Genomic DNA, 17,992 nt, shown 5'->3' on the forward strand with positions numbered 1-17,992 from the left:
TATTTCAAATATGGACAAGAAATGCGAAACAAAAGGGGGCATTACCATCTGAACAAAAAGTGACTCCCACTGTAAAACCAGAAACTTTCTTGAGTAGCAATATTTACCAATCTCTGTCAATAAGTCCGTACACAACAAGAATATAACAATTTTGCTTCTTTTTTTTCAAAGAAAAAAAAAAGAACCCCATGAAACCAATCCATGCATCAATATAATTTGATTATAACAAAGAATTATCCTTCTATCCCGTCCTTATTCTGTCTAGCCGATCAACACTTTTTCTTGCCTTTTCCAATTGATGTTCGATGCTCTTTCGAGACTTCTCATGGCAATCTACACTCCTCCGGGACCTATCCTTCCGATCAAAAGACATTCTCAATTTCTCCAACATGTCAGCATTACTGGACAAATTTTTCAGTTTCTCAGGCCTGTCTGTGCTCTTCCTTGGCTTTTCTCTGCAATCAGTGCTCTTTCTAGTTACTTCGAAAATATCTGTACTCTTTCGAGGCTGCTCGAACTTATCTGTTGTGCTTCGGAAAGAGAATCGTTGGGATGTGGACTTCTCCACTGTTGTTATGAACTTCTTCAGATGCTTAATATACTCAGGAAATAGCTCCAAATCGCAGTGGTTACCTCCATTGAGCCACAGTGGTTCATACTTCTCTTTACACAGTTCCCAGAGTTGCTTACCATGGGAGCAATCAACAACTTCATCTGCAGTACCCTGCACACAATGAAAAACAAAACCATGGGTAGCTGCAATCAAAAGATATTAATCAAATTCATCATTAAATAAATATTTGTAAGGAACAAACATTGAAATGGATAAGTTTTTTACATCCTCAAGTGTCTGATTAAGGAAAAGGAAAGGAAAAATGTTGATTTCCTTGAATGTGTCAATGAGTTATCTGTTATTCAACGTTCAAATGCTACCTTAGTGTAGGACAACACATTTCAAAATCTAATACTGGAATAGTGGAATTTATGTATTGATCTCAGCTTATCCATTTTTGGTAAACAATGCAGTAGCAAGTGTTGCAAAAAAAACTGAAAGATGAGATTTACTAGTTAATAGAGAAGACTAAGGTCTTTCATTTATAGTAGAAACACTGAAATCTGTACAATGTTGCATATGTTTCAATCATGAGAGATAATGTAAACGGAGATTCTCTAAATGAATATCTCATCGCCTGTTGCAGCATAGACACAATCACACTAAAGTATGCATGGAGCCCCTTTCCACAGACAAGAAATATACATACATAGTATGCGAGATTTCAAGAAGCTGAGGTTTAGAGTGTTAGATGGACACAGCTGTTTGCCTGTGAGTCAAGATGCTGATTCTGTATCAACAACTAGAACCTGTGACCCTGTGATCAGTAGATCATTAGGTAGCCACATTTCTTCCAAAAGGCTATGCCTACAATTATACTTTTCCCCAGTATTATACACTTCTCCCTTCTTTTCCTTGTGTTTTTCCATTGCGCTTCTTCTAGTTTCCCTTATATAGAACATTCTTTTCTTTATCATTTATTGTTCTAGACTTAAAATATAGAAACCATTTAATTTCTATTTTGAATATCTGGCACTAACAGAAATCTGTGCATAAGGAAACAGATGTACCAAAAGCATATCAGTAAGCTAAGAAAACAAAAATGTCAAAAGAATGAAAATAGTCACGAAGCTAAGCACATAAAACTAAATAACAGATGCAGTTATATAGCACAAAGAATTTGTTTGAAGCATACTTACATGGATTATGAGAACAGGACAATTAACTAGTGGAATTTTGTCGATATTCTGCAGAACACAACTCAAAGAGCGTCAAATTAGATCAAGGAGTATGAATGAGGAAATGATTAGAAATAGAAAAATATATACTACCTTATATATGTCGAACCAGTATGTGTGCTTGACCGGATACATGACCCTTAAGCCAGAAAGTATGGGACTATGCAGAACAACGGCTCTTAATTGAGGCAACCTAGCTGCAAGATCCAAACTAGGGCCACTGCCAACAGATTGTCCATAAAGGATTATATCTTCCTGCTTGGTGCCATAGCTTTCTTGTAGACACTTGTATGCAGCCTCAATATCGGAATATGTATTCTGCTCACTTGGCTGCAGTTCAGGAAAAATAATGCTCCTAAGTAGATGAGTTTAGTTCTATCATCATGTCACGCCCATAGTTATGCAGAACACAAATTAGACAAGCATTTCGTATTCTTGAAAAATAATACCAACCTTCCCAGATGACTGTCCATATCCAGAATAGTCGTACCTACATAAAATTATATAGTAATTATAAGAATCACCACCATCTTAAAACTTTTTTTCTTTCAAATTGAGCTCCAATTAAATTCTAAGCAATGCATTAGACACAAAGTAGTCCATATTTCTGTGATTTTAATCCAAAGTGGATATTTAACAAGTCAGATAGATTTCAGCCAGCAAGAATAAGTTATTGCTGATTTTGCTCCAAGTTCATGAGCTTCAAACACAATTGTAGAGGCACACCTTAACAGCGCTGCAGTACTAAAGGTTACTGCAATTCTGAACACACCAACCACACTGAAGCTAGATTCCCATATATTCAAAGATAACATGCACTAGAAAGATTATGCAAAAAGGGTTCACAAATTAGTATCATTACACCTACAAACCCTGGTAACATGAAAATCAAACAACACAACTCATTCAGGAATATCCCCAACTGATCACAACTTTCACGTCTCCCAATTTAGTCCTTCAGTTTATAAATCAAACTCAAATATGCATCACTCATACCAGAACACTACACAAAGACTTTTTAGCTGAAACACAGACAACAATCATCCCCAAGGAGTCCGAATTACCATTCATTGATTCCACTCAACAGACGTAGAACCCACAAAAACCTCCAAAATGCATCACTCTGATCATTCTCCCGAGCTCTATTTACTAAATAGGGAAAGTATTAAGGAGATACATCCACGAGATATTAAATGCAACTACATTTTTAGTATTTACAGACTTGGTTCATGATATCTGTCATTCTGGTCATTTGCACACTAAGAAAGAAACCCAGACTTAAGAATTTATTGTAGAATTGTTTGCTAGAATAGTTAAATAACAAACCTATAGTATCAATGTTTCATTGTAAAATGTGCTTATGAATATGTGAAAGCTAAAAGTAAAAATTACTCCATGAATATTACTGAACCAAGAAAATTCTTCAAAATAACAGATATGATCATCAGTTTCTTCCTCTTTCAAAGCCAACTTGACAGAAACTCAACCACCAGAAAACATGAGAGCAAAGCACCAAAAAGCAGTGAATTCAACACAGAGAGAGAGAGAGAGAGAGAGAGAGAGAGAGAGAGAGAGAGAGGACCCCATGAGGTTAACACGAAGGTGGATGCTGAGCTCGATGAAGAGCTCGTACATCTGGCCGAGATCGGCGGCGTTTCCATGGGAGTACAGGACTGTGGACGTGGCCATTGGATGCCGAATGTAAACCGCCACTATCTCCGTTCCCCGGCGCGTCGGCAGCTTCAGCACCTCGACGTTCTCACGGTGTGGGAACGGCGTGAGCAGCAGCAGCCCCGTCATCTCGTCCCGTACCAGCTTGTACGACGGCGGACTTGGCGGGAAGAACGCGAACTTCGCCGCCATTGATGACGTCACTCCCCCCATAACAAAAACAATGACACCCTCCTCTCTCTGGGTTTTTCTAATTAGGAGTGAATTGGTTCAGAACTTCAGATCTTTCTTCTTCTACTACTACTTTTTCTTTTTCTTTTCTTCTTTCTTTTTAATTATTTATTTATTTATTTTTTCTTTTGGGAAGGAAAGGTGGTGGTGATAGTGAAAGTGAGCTCTTTGTGTTGCCTGCGTGTTTTTCTTTTCTGCAACCCCTTCTTTTAGCTTCTAAGCTGGTTTCATTGATCATTCATTTTTTTATTTCTTATTTTTTTGGTACATTCATGATTAATTTGCATGATTGGGACATCTCCCCTTTCGAAATGTGCTATCAATAATAATAACTATTACGGGGCTACGTCCAGTTATTATTGTTATCAAACGGAATTATAACTTGATTACGTGTGTGTATTAGACAAAGGAAATGCTACGGGTTAATGCTTTATTTGGTAAGCTTTTAAAAAAAATTTTGTTATTTTTTTAAATTTTATAGAAAAATAAAAATAATTTTATGTTTAGATATTTTATATAAAAAAAAATTTTATTTATTAATTATGTTTGTATATAATAATATAAAAATATTTTTTATTTATTTATTATGTGAAATAAAATTTAAGAAATTTTTTTAAAAAAATGTAAATGATAATTTTTTAAAAAATATATTTTTTATTTTTTTAGTGATTTTATTTTTATTACTAGAAATTTACTAAACACGTTAAAAAATAAAAAAAATCTATCAAAATCTTTTTTTATCAATTTAATGACACCTAAATAAACACTAATTATAAAATTTTTTAATAAATTTTTAGAGTAGTAACTCAAATAAACCTCAAACGATTTTTCGGCAAGATAGTTTAATTTCTGTAAAAATTTAATTATTAAACAATGAGATTTATTTTGATTAGATAATACAATTTTTATGTTAGTTTTATTCGTTAAAAGATAATGGAGTTTGTTCATGTTGAAATAAATATGATGGGAGAAAATTAATTTGACTTAATTGAATAATTAAGTAAGTACCAAAGGTTAAATCCTATTTTATATATATATATATATATATATATATATATATATATATATATATATATATATATGATGGGAGACCTCAAGTTTATTTTAAGACTTCATGTCATACTCTGAAAAAGAACATCTACAATTCTACATTCATCAATAAAAGTACTTTAAAGAGCTTCTAAAGATGAAAAATGTCAAGCTTACGACGATTCTCATGCACCTTTCTCAAGTCCTTGATGCTGAGAAGGATGGAGAAGGTGCAACATTATATTATATTTATATTTACATTAATTAATTATTAATTATATATATTATATAAATCAACAATATTTTTTAACTTGATATGTCAACAAAGGCACATTTGCGCTTAGCGTAAAGACAATATTTTCTTCATCGCCTTTAACGAAGAAGACTCTTATTGGTTAAACGTCTTCATTCAGAAAGACAGAGAACGTAAAAGCATTTCTCCAACGGGCGCATCCCGCTTTAGCCAGTGTGACATGGCAAAACGGTGATACTTAAATAAATAGTTTGAAAAATAATGACATTTTGGTAACAAATTCTAGTTGGTACACTGGTTAAAAAAAATGATATACCAAAACTAATATTAATGCAACGTAACACACAGACAATCAAAGAATCGTATCGTCATTTTTTAAATAGACTAAAACTCAAATTCTTCAATATCTTCATTTTTTATGTCATCATCTTGAAGTGTCCGATTTTTCAATTTAACTCATTCGTCATGTTAAGACTATATTAACCCTTGAAAATACATCATTGAAATGAACTATTTGTGAAACCATCCTATCCTAGATTACAAAAAGGATTCTGAAAAAAAATATGTACATATCTTTTCCAACGATGGAATTACAAATCCAAGTGTCTATTTGGTCAAAGGTTGGTAAGATCATAATCATAATTGGACAAAGGAATGCAACAGAACCAGTTTAGATTTTGTGATCCTTAGGCAGCGCCCTCATTTCGAGCTCATCAAACGCGTCAGCTTCATCAACATGCAAAAGCAAAACTCAGAAAGGAAAATCCCAAGAAGATGATACCAATGCTCATCATTATTCCCTAAAAACACAATTCGGCTTCACTATTGATGATCTTAGAGAGAACATAACTCTTCCAGCATCAGTTACTCCAATCTTAAACCAATGATTGAAAAGAATATTTACCATTTTAACCAATCATGCATCGGCATATCATATGGTATGTGGGATTTCCAGCCAGGGCCATTTGGTAAAAATTTCCCAAAAGTAAAGATATGATCCATAATCATGTCAATCACTCTGTGGACCCTGATTGCCGGGACTAAGCCAGGAATCAAGCTAAGACGACAAATGCTAAGTCGCTAACCATCATATTGTGGTAGGAAATAACCACCGATATAACATATTAAAATCTTTAATTAGACACCAAAAAATTATTAAAATCTTTAATCAGAGAATAATAAGGACAGAGAGTAAGGGCAATGTTTGGTTTCTTCTTAGCTATATCTTCTAGCTGTCTTTGTTTAAGAAAATGCTTTCCATCACTTCTACAGCTTATATCTAAGCTGAAGCTATATTTTTAATGCTAAGGGTATGTTCAGTTGAGGGTAAACATAAAATGAGGTAAAATTTCTACCTTGTTTTTGCTCCCCAATCAAGCATACAGTAAATGCAATAAATCACAGCAGAAAGAGCCCACCCATTTACGTAATTACAATAACATTGGGTGATGCACCATTAAATTGATGGTTAGAAGCAATTGAAAAGAACAGGTGGCAGTGTTAACGTGGGTAATGCCTCCCATCATGTCTAATCTTCCCTCTTTAAAAGAAAAAAAAAAGATACATAAAAGGCAAACGCAAAGATTCAATGCACTAACATAAGGGGAAAACATTTAAGCAGATGATACAAATTCCTGGACCAAAATATTCAAAATGGAGGTGCCCCCCCCCCAATAATTCAGGGAAGCGGTAAGTAGCAAGGTGTTGATAAGCTCCAAACAAAATTTTATTTGAATTGGCCAATCAAAATGGGAGTTATAGAACTAGGGTGGCCCAGCTGCGAAAATGGTGTTACCTGCACATAATAATTCCACAATGAATAGGGTCAAATTAAGGTGAAGCATATGGACTACATCATATCCTCAACATAATCACATTCATGATAAGAAATCTTTCACATGTAGTAAGAATGATATATATTTTACACTATACAGGAAAAGACTAGCTCAACAAATTGGAACAATGAAACACTTGAGAATATAGGACAAAAGAAAAAATGGCTGAACCATAAAATCAATGCTTGAAGCAATGCTCCTCATATAGATACGGCCAATGGCAGAGATGCCAGCATTATAGGGCCATGTTTATTCTGAATTTAAGGATCCGAATATTTTATAAAATAAGTAATCATCCATCAATCTTCCGGTCAAATGGGAAAGAAACAGAAAAAACAGACGCCGGTTTTTCAAATATTATGATAACAAGAGAAACTTGAAAATGTGAGATATATAAATAAAGCAAAGAGAAACTATTGATTAATTGGAATAGACTCGATTAATACCCAGTTAAATAAAAAGCATTAACCAATCTATTTTAAAGCAAGAGACTTGATTATACTAGTACTACTATTGAGGTTTGCTTCTGCAAGAATACCCAACAAGAATCAGCTTTTATAGCCGTTTTTCTTCACTTCACTTTAGTATTAAAATTATTCACCATGGCAGTTTATCAATGAAGACCCATTTTTCCACCTTCCTTTTTGTTTCTCCATCTTAATGTATATTTGGCCGCAAGTTGGTAGAGACACCAAAACAGATTATACTAACTTAAAACCAACAGAATTTATATATCTATTTCAAAGTTTCTTTAATTCATAAACATATGCAATTGCAACGCCCAAGGTTGTTGGTCTACTCTAGGGTATAAGACAACTGTAAATTTTGTAGGAGAGAAAGCAGAAAAATTATTGAGCTACAAAACAGCTTGAAATTTGTATCAGAAAAATAATTTCTAATTTTTTCTTGTATATATATATGATATTTACCTCACTCACTATTTAATTATAAGAAGAAAAGAAAAATCACAAATATCAACCTGTACTCTATACAACCATATCCTAGGAGGGAAAATAGCAATATTTTATTTAATTTTTGTGATTACAAAAATGAGAAACAATCATAAAACACCAATCTTTCCCAGCTAGATTATTAAAAAAATGGTAAAATATATTTTTTGTACCTAACGTGTGCAAGAAGTTTTAAAAATACCCTAACATTTAATTTTATATAAATTTTACACTTGACGTTTGATATATGTTTCAATTCTATTTCTATGTGTTAACGCTATCTATTAATCATAGTTCAATCAAGTTAATTTTGTAACATAAACCATACAATTATGTACAAAAATGATTATAAATTTTAAAATTGAGGTCAATTTTAAACCATATTAACAGACATAATTAACACATACAAATATAATTAAACTTATTCCAAATATTGGGGTTGAAATTGGAAAAATGTTAGGAGTAACTTTGAAACTTCTTGCAAATATTAGGGATAAAAACATACCTTAAAAAAATGAAAAAGAAACTGTATTAGTCATTTTCTGGAATTGAAAATAGTTAACCGAGATAGGTAAAGGGAAACAACATCTTTGAGAATACTGTATCTTCATCATATGTTGGCAACAACTGAACCGCAGAGACAACCAGCATAAAGAAGCTGCTAGAGAGAATTTGAACACCCTCTGTAGGATACTACTCAAAACTCTTCAGGACTAGGATTTTTGGTATGGAAAGTCATGGGTTTTCCCTATGAACTTATGTACTCACTAAATTCAGAGTCTTTGGCTCGTATAAAGAAGCTAAGATACTGTGGTAGTCCATAGTCTTTTTAGAACTTTAGTATATATGATTGGAAAGGAATTCTGGGGTTATTGTGATTTCTTTTCAACTAATGATTAATTGGTTAAATTTGGGATAAGATTGTCTATGTGATATTCAAAGGGACTGGTATTGTACGTTATAGGGTTTACCCATTTAGGAAACAGCCATTTCTTTTGTACCTATGCTATTTGAATGTGAGGATGTCTTTTCTATCAAAAAAAAAAATAAATAAATAGAATAGAATAGAATAAAGAGATAAATAAAATCATCCACACCAAGCATTAAAGCCAGATACTAATTGTTTACTTGACCAATCATAACTAAATATCTGTCGCAGAAAAGGACAGTTAATGCACCAGAAAAAGCTTGTTATGATGAGGCAAAGAATCTGGTAAATGTAGAGTTTTCTTTCTACTTGTAAGAAAAACTAGGATCAAAAATCACAAAAACCTCCAAAAATTTGCTTCACTTTTTTCAAGCCTACAGCTGGTATGTGTGGGGGAGCCTTAGTGCAACACTGCAAGAGGAAGGTTAATATCATATACTTACCTGGTCATGATGCAAATCCTTAGAACAGTCTCTCTCCTAATGGGAAAATGGGTAGACTCCAACAAGTGAAACCATATGAAATAGGCTGCCATAGCTATGATATTTTATGCATCTATGCAACAACAATCTTTGCATTATGTGCTGGTCACAGGTTCAGATCCCATAAACAAATTCTATGCTTCCATGAGTAAGAGTGTGAGTATCTTCCCTCTCCAAACCCTACCAAGTGAGAGCTCTGTGCACTAGCATCCCTCTATTTTATGCAGCATCGTTTGGTAAGCTGACACTGTTTTACTATTTATGTTGGCCTTTGTACCTTGTCAAATTAAATATAGTGAACATCCTTGCATATGCTGACAATTTTACTTAGCAACAGTCAGCAAACTTCAGCAACTAACCTCTTAGCTGCATCAGTGATCATGCTAGGAATCCATGTTACAAATGGTCAAATATTAAAGAATTTCTTTTAAAGCATCTCTTGACTTCTGTCTATGTAATTGTATTCTAGGTGTTGCATGTTACGCAGAACCCTAGAGACAAAATTCCTAACCCGATTATCTACTTTTTCTCCTTCCAAAGATACTTATTTCATCTGTCTGCAAAATTCTTCAAACACAGATAGACATATTTTAATTAAATAGTTAAACTAATAAGTATTGTCTGATTTTGAAATCCTATTTTATGCTTGAATTTGTTCAAAAGAAACCAACTTCATAAATTAGAGTTCACAATAATTGTTCAAGAGCAGTATTTAACATGCTTATTTGCTTTCTCTTGATTTCAAAGATATAGTTAAGTATTCCTAATCGAGATTGTCAATAGTATACATTTCATGAAGAAACAAAGCTGAGACTTCAATAAGAGTTTAAGCTAAATTTTTAGGTTGATATTATTAGCACATAGCATGTACTTAGTGGAGATAAGGAAAAGAAAACAAACAAAATTATTAGGCATAAAATTCCTAAAGATTCTAATATAAGGGAATAGTGCTAATTTGAAGAGTATAAAGCAACTGTTTACATATAACATAAAAGGCAGGATCATTGGATTTAATTTGTTGCACTTAATTATTTTTCTTGTGTATCAACTTATTTGAAACAACTCATTACAAGGAAAAAGGAAAATAAAGGAGAGAGAACCATTGTTCATACATGATAACTTCCGGTAGGAAACACTTTCTGAACAGAACTAAAGAGTAAAACTTCACAAATCATGGAACAATATGCAATTAAAAGAACCTCATACACTTTCCTAGACTACCATCCTATGAACCAAATCTTTTATCCTCTTTAAAGAGCTTCGTTCAAGTGTGGTAACAACCCAGTATGATCAATGCCACGTGCAAAAGCTGGCCAGCATTATTAGGTAAAAGAACCACCATCATAAAGTACTATTTTCCACTTACTAATAATACAAGTTTCTCAAATGCAAGTCAAAAAGTGAAGAAAAGATATCTGAGACCTCACATGAAGAAATTGACATATACTTGGTTCTCATAATGTGTTTGCTTTTATAATTCCATGTTGAAACTCCATGTGTAATAATACATCACACAAATAAATTTTCACGCACACACCCCTGTCCTCTTACCTTATCCAATGCAACACTAAACATAATAATTACCCTATATCCCATTCCCTATGAGGGTTTGCTAGATCAAAGAGTGACATTACATCCTATCATAAACTATGTCTAAATTCTAGGGCAAATTGCTAAACATTTCTTTCAACTTCGAACATACTTTATTCCCCAACAACCAGGTTAGAAAGGAAGAGACTCGTCTCAAAAACTATGAAACAAAAATCAAACTTCAACGAAAAACATTGTGAGTTGTGACAGATTTCTAACAAGCTAAAAAACGATTCATCAAGTTCAAATATTCAATGCATTTTCTAATCTCATTACCCAAAATTAATAAAATAAAATAAAATCAGACTCACCTCCCCTAAGTCTGTCTCCTCATCCGTTTCCTGAGCTTCTTGTACTTGTGCTTGTTCATCTTCCGCTTCCTCTTCTTCTTCACACTATCGGCCCAAAGCTTGCCTGAATCATCGTCACCACAGCCACCATGCGAATCCGCAGGCGAGGGAGTCCCAATTGAGGGAATGGGATTTAAGAAAAACCCAAACGGGAAGCTAGGGAAAATCACGGGGGAACAAGAAGCGGTAAAGTACTCCGTTTCTGGAATCGGATGAATTGGTGGGAAAGGGAGTTGAATAGAAGGGGTTTGCGGTTCTGAGGGTTTCAATGGGGGAACTTGCGAAACGCGTTGGAGGGAAGTGGCGAGGAATCTCGTGTTGGCTGTTGATCTTGTGAGAATCTTTTGAAGCCCCGAAGCCATTGAAGGGATCGCGAAGAAGAAGAAGAATAGTTTCTTCGCTATTCCAGTGTTAATTGCGGCGTAATGTGTAGCGGTTGTTTTGTTTTGGTACTACTGGTACTGGAGCATTTTAATTTTTAACCCTGCCAAGGCAATATTTTATTGGTGAATTGCACGCTGTCTTTGTTGTAATATCCATAAAAAAAAAATGGTCTAATTTATCTTTTAAAATAAAAAATAAAATATTTAAAATAAAAAATAAATTATTTAAAATTTATTAAATATTATTTATTTATTTTTTTAGTAAATTAAGTATAATGTGATAGATATCATCATATTTACCTATTTTATTTGGCAAATTTATTTACTTTTATATTTTTTAATTTAAATATTAATTTTTATTTTTTTTAATAAGTTAGATAAATATATATAGACACCGTATGATACACCATTTTATATTGGTTGTCTACACTAATGATAGTCCATAGATTACTGTTAACAGCCATAGTGATAAGAATTGGACTGAACTGACTGTTTAATTTTTAAATCACTTATAGAATCGGTTAAAATTGGTGAAAACTGTTCAAAATTGGTTCAACTGAATCATTCGAAAAAAATTTAAAATTGGTGAAGATGTAGTTTAAACTTGTGTCTTTTTTGTGCTGTACGCTCTCCTTGCCACTAAACTATATTATTCTTTATTATTTTAAATGTTAATTATTAATTATATAGTAAAAATGTATAATAATGTTTTAGATATTATTTTAATTTTATACTCATTTATATTAAATTAATTATATTTTTTATTATTCATAATTATTAATGTAAATGTAATTAAATATGTATAAATAAAAAATATTAAATATTTTATTAGTTACAATATAATTATTTTTTTATGTTTATATGATATTTATTAATATTATTTTTTAATACATACATATAATATATAATAATATAATATATATAAATTAATTAATTAGTTATTAAAATAAAAAATATTTATTTTAATATAAAAATAAAATTAAAAAAATATTTATTATGAAGAAATACTAGAATCTTATATATTTATTAATAATAACTAGATTATAATTTGTTGAAACTTGATTGTTTTTAAAATATTAGTGAAGATATATATATTTTTTAAATTTTAATTTTAGGTTTTAGACTATTTTATATTTTTTATTTATGTAGGACTGATTTTATCAGTTCAACCAGTAACTCTTCAGTTAAATTAATAAATCAATAAATTAATATTCTGATAGATTTAATTATCGGTTCGGTTCTACCAACTATGCTAACACCCTAAGAGTTTGCCAGTAAATTTATGCATTCAAATTTAAAAAAAAAAACAAAATAAATAGTTAATTCAACAAATCTCAATTTTTTATTATTATATTTTATATAAATAATTTATATTTGAAAAGGTAATTTGTTAGTCAGGATCACCATTTTTTAATACTACATTTTTTTTTATTTTAGACGAAGAGTGTATACAGTCCAATTCTATTGGTTTTGTATATAATTTTTTTATTTTTTTTATGAGAATGTGTAATTGGTAGATCGGATTACTTTGCAAGAAAATTTTTGAAAATTTTTTAATATCAAATCAGTGAATTTGTTTTGTTTGTTATAATTTTTTGTTTAAACTTTATAAATCAGAGAGCCTGAATTTTGCTCCAAAAAAAATGAGAAGATTTGATTTCTATATTTTAAATCAAACAATGTCACATTTAATATTAACACTTTTACGATCTATTATCATAAAAAATACTATTTTCACCCAATAAAAAATTAATTTGCACTTATTTTAATAAGCTTTGAATTTTTCTTACAGGTATTAAATATTTGATTTATACAAAAGTTTTTATTTTAATTTATTACGAGCTAAACATTTTTATCTTTTTTTTTTGTATTATACAAGGCTAAAGTCCAATAAAAGAGAAACTACATATAAACTAAACAGGGTAGTGACTTCTCTTTCATCATCTGTGAGAATACTGAGAAGTTTAGGAAAAGGTAAACTCCAAAAAACATAGTCAATTTCTGAATTCATACTTAATCTAGCTAGGTAATCAACACTCCTATTTCCTTTACTATAAATCTGTACAAAAATTATATTCCACTCTCTTTTCCTCAGTTCATTCACTTTCTTGATTATGGGGTCAGGGTGTCTCCCCAAATTCTTCCCCCCATTTAAGAGACTCACCACTATCGCAAAATCAATCTCTGCAATAATTCTACGAAAACTCATAGTCCAAGCCAAACTCAAACCCTTGTATACACTCCAAAACTCTGCATCAAATGCTGATCCTCCCCCAATTTTGCAAGTAAAACCCGCAATCCATCTTCTTTCTTTCGTTCGCAGGAGGCCACCGTATCCACTTGCTAGAGGAGTTCTCACCGCCGACTCGTCCATGTTCAACTTGACCCACCCATTGGGGGGTGGGTTCCAACAGATGTTCCTCTTCATTTTTGCTCCTTGCTTCTCCACTTGGTAAGCTCTTCTCAAAGCCTCATGTATTTTCTTAACCTGTTTGATGATCTCATTGTGTGGTTGAGGTGGTCTTTGATATTGATTATTATTTAATTCCTTGTTCCTCCAGTGCCATAATCTCCAACATGTAGTAGTAAAAATGTCTTTCCAGTTCAACTCAATGTCCGCACTCTATTGTTTCTTGAGGTTAGTTTCTATCCGTTGCTCCCAATTAAGTTGAAAAAATTGAGGAATGAACTTGGTATTAATAAGTTTACACCAAATAGTTGAGGCTTTAGGACAATTTTTAAGCACATGTAGTACATCTTCAGTATCCCTATTACAAAATTGACAAATTTCATTACCCCCGAAAATTCTAACTTTTCTCTGGTTGGTCATGATTCTTCTGTGCATGGCTGTCCATAAAAAAACTTTTGTTCTTTGTGGTACCTTCCAACTCCAAATGTTTGTCCAGGTCGATTTTTTCCATTTAGGCCAGTTTGATAGAGCTTTGTATGTTGCATTAATAGAGAAGTCTCCACCTTGGGAGTGTCTCCACCCTCTTCTATCGTCCTTGTTCTTAGCTCTGTGAGGGTTAATTTTAAGAATCTTATCCACTTTATCTTGGGGTAAATTGTTAGTAAGTTTCTCTATGTCACATTCCTTCTCTATTGGTCCATTCCCACACCAAACTTTCAGTGTCTATATTAACTAGGTCACAAGCTGATTCTATGAGAGGAGCTTCCCCTTCAATCCATTTAATGCTTTCAGAATAGAGTAGACAATCCATTTCTCACATATTGGATGGTCCCATTATTGAACTTGGGCCAAAGCTTTGTGATTTCTTTCCAGAATTGATAATCTGTAGTGTTTGAAGAGCTATTACTATTCAAATTCCTCCCATTATAATACTTGTAGGATAGAATCCGAATCCACAATGTATTAGGATTTTCCAAGGCCTGCCACATATCCTTCAAAAGAAACGCATCATTCATGGTGGTTAGATTTCTAAACCCCATTCCTCCTGCATGTTTTGGTTGACATAGAGTTTTTCAGCCGACTAAGTGCATTTTCTTTTGATTCTGGTCATCACCCCAAATAAAATTTCTTTGGAGCTTTTCCACATCTTGACAAAATCACTCTTGGGACTCTACCATGTTGCATATTATAATTTAGGACAGGATTCAGCACAGAGTGGGCTAGAGTAAGCCTCCCAACAAAGGAGATGCATTTAGTTTCCAGCCTGTTAGCTTGTTTTGAACCTTTTCCAAGATATCTTTTAAATTCTCTTTTCCAGCCCTTTTGTTAGTTACCATTGCTCCTAGATATTTTTCCAATTCTTTTTGCTCTCTAAAACCAACCTTGCAAAAAATTTCTCTTTTGACTGCTACATCCGTTCCTTTAGAGAAGATTATAGAGATTTTGTCATTGTTGATTTTGAGCCCTGATGCCTTACAGAACCTCTCCATAACTTTTATGACATTTGTAATTTGTTCCATCGTCGCTTCTGCACAAAGTAGTAAGTCATCCGCGAACACTAGGTGTGAGATCTCAGGTACACCTTTTCTAACTCTAATCGGCTTCCAACATTCCTTTTGAACTTGGTCTTCAATCAACATGCAAAACGAGCAAAAAATACGCACGCGTGCGAAACCAGCGATAAACACACACATGTGTGAAATGAGCAAAAACACACACGACCGAAACAAGCGAAAAACACACACGTGCGAAATGAGCGAAAAATACGCACCTGTGTGAAACGAGCAAAAAATACACATTTGTGAAACGAGCAAAAACACATTCACGTGTGAAAAACACAACAAAAATTTAAAAAACACGTGCGAAACAAGCGAAAAACACACACGTGCGAAATGCTAGAAAAACAAATACGTCTGAAACGAGCGAAATACACAAAAAAACACACACGTACAAAACGAGCGAAAAACACAAAAAAAACATTCACTTGCAAAACGAGCGAAAAACACACACACACATGCGAAACGAGCAATAAACACACAGACGTACGAAATGAGCGAAAAGCACGTAAATATGCGAAATGGGCAAAAACACAAAAAAATAGAAAAATAAAAAAACACACACGTGCGAAACGAGCGACAAATACACACACACGTGAGAAACGAGCGAAAAACACACAGACGTGCAAAACAGGCGTAAAACACGCACACGTGCGGAAAGAGCAAATAACAAAAAAAACACACACTACGAAACGAGCGAAAGATAGATACACGTGCGAAACGAGCGAAAAACATAAAACACACACGTGCGAAACGAGCGTAAAACACACACGTGCGAAACGAGCGAAAAACAAACACGTACGAAATGAGCGAAAAACAAAAAAAACACAAACATGTGCGAAACGAGCGAAAAACGCACACACGTGCGAAACGAGCGATAAACACACACGTCAAAAACGAGCGAAAGACACAAAAAACACACACACACACACACATGAGCAAAACGAGTGAAAATCACAAACACATGGGAAACGAGAAAAAAACGCGCACGCGTGTGAAACCAGCAAAAAAGACACGTGCGAAACGAGCGAAAAATAGGAAAAATTAAAAATAAAGAAACACACATGTGCGAAACGAGCGAAAAATAGGAAAAATAAAAAACATACACACACGTGCGAAATGAGCGGAAAACACACAAAAGTAAGAGACGAGCAAAAAACACACACACATGCGAAATGAACGAAAAACACCCTCTGGTGGACGAAATTGTGATTCCCTTTTTTCTTGTAATTGGATTTATAAAAGATGTATACTCTGAGGGCATTGTTTATTTTCTTCACAATCTCGTTCAACTAACCAGCAAGTGTACTGGGTCGTCCAAGTAATAACCTTACGTGAGTAAGGGTCGAATCCACAGAGATTGTTGGTATGAAGCAAGCTATGGTCACCTTGCAAATCTCAGTCAGGCAGATTAAACATGATACTTGATTAGATTCAAAATAAATAAAAAGGAATAATAAAAGGGATAGAACACTTATGCAGATTCATTGGTAGGAATTTCAGATAAGCGGATGGAGATGCTGTAGAGCTCTTGGACGCCTGCTCTCCTACTCCTTCTACTCAATCCTTCTTACTCCTTTCCATGGCAAGCTTTGTATAGGGGTTCACCATCAACTGTGGCTACTTTCATTCCTCACGGGGAAATAACCTGTGCGGCTGTCACTCGCACAGCTAACCAGTCTGGAGGCATCACCCATGGCTGATGGCTACATCCCATCCTCGCAGTGAAAACTATGCTAACGCACTCTGTCACAGTACGGCTAATCACCGGTTGGTTCCCGCTCCTACTGGAATAGAATCCCTCTTTTGCGTCTGTCACCAACGCCCAGCAGGTTAAAGTTTGAAGCACGTCACGGTCATTCATGATCGGAATCCTACTCGGAACACCACAGACAAGGTTGGACTTTCCGGACTCCCAGGATCCTACTCGGAACACCACAGACAAGGTTGGACTTTCCGGATCCAGATGAATGCCGCCAACTATCTAACTTATACCACGAAGATTCTGTTGGAGAATCTAAGAGATACGCATTCAAGCTCTGTTGCATGTAGAACGTAAGTGGTTGTCAATCACTCGCGTTCATAATTGAGAATGATAATGAGGGTAATCTGACTCATCACATTCATCATGTTCTTGGGTACGAATGAATATCTTGGAATAAGAATAAAAGAGAATTGAATAAAAGAAGATAGAATTTCATTAATACTTGAGGTACAGCAGAGCTCCACACCCTTAATCTATGGTGTGCAGAAACTCCACCGTTGAAAATACATAAGCAAAAGGTTCAGGCATGGCCGAATGGCCAGCCCTCTCCATGATCAAGTGACCGAATAATGAAAGACTTAAAGTGGTCAAAAGATGTCTAATACAATAGATAAATGTCCTATATATACTAGACTAGCTTCTAGGGTTTACATGAGTAAGTAATTGATGCATAAATCCACTTCCGGGGCCCACTTGGTGTGTGCTTGGGCTGAGCTTGATGAATTCACGTGTAGAGGCATTTCTTGGCGTCAAACTTCAGGTTATGAC

General features: G+C 33.8%; 1 protein-coding gene and 1 long non-coding RNA gene across 3 annotated transcripts; both read right to left on the reverse strand.

The window, feature by feature from the left end:
• Nucleotides 1-49: 49 nt before the first annotated feature.
• Nucleotides 50-4,044, reverse strand: LOC112697274 (uncharacterized). 2 transcript variants are annotated; one of them, XM_025750381.3, is made up of 5 exons: nt 3,374-4,044; nt 2,245-2,281; nt 1,885-2,121; nt 1,753-1,800; nt 50-724 (listed from the first exon to the last, which is right to left on the reverse strand). In XM_025750381.3, exons 1-5 carry the CDS (start codon nt 3,673-3,675, stop codon nt 242-244), a joined length of 1,107 nt encoding a protein of 368 aa, XP_025606166.1. In that variant the 5' UTR covers nt 3,676-4,044; the 3' UTR covers nt 50-241. The 2 variants fall into 2 exon arrangements, with proteins under 2 accessions (XP_025606166.1, XP_072053596.1); XM_072197495.1 differs by having other exon boundaries at nt 50-714; nt 3,374-3,984.
• A 2,352-nt stretch (nt 4,045-6,396) lies between these two features.
• On the reverse strand, nt 6,397-11,615 carry LOC140173506 (uncharacterized). The gene is made up of 2 exons (XR_011862579.1): nt 11,072-11,615; nt 6,397-6,770 (listed from the first exon to the last, which is right to left on the reverse strand). It is a non-coding gene; the product is annotated as an uncharacterized lncRNA (long non-coding RNA).
• Nucleotides 11,616-17,992: the final 6,377 nt, after the last annotated feature.

This window comes from Arachis hypogaea, chromosome 6 (assembly GCF_003086295.3).
Source record: "Arachis hypogaea cultivar Tifrunner chromosome 6, arahy.Tifrunner.gnm2.J5K5, whole genome shotgun sequence".
Lineage (NCBI taxonomy): Eukaryota > Viridiplantae > Streptophyta > Magnoliopsida > Fabales > Fabaceae > Arachis > Arachis hypogaea.

Excerpts from the sequence above, each read along its gene's own strand:
- LOC112697274 (XM_025750381.3), bottom strand. The coding sequence starts at position 3,675 with ATGGGGGGAGTGACGTCATCAATGGCGGCGAAGTTCGCGTTCTTCCCG. Across the intron at positions 1,801-1,884 it reads ACTGGTTCGACATATATAAG|AATATCGACAAAATTCCACT; the intron begins GTAGTATATATT and ends TGTGTTCTGCAG. Across the intron at positions 725-1,752 it reads GTCCTGTTCTCATAATCCAT|GGTACTGCAGATGAAGTTGT; the intron begins GTAAGTATGCTT and ends CATTGTGTGCAG.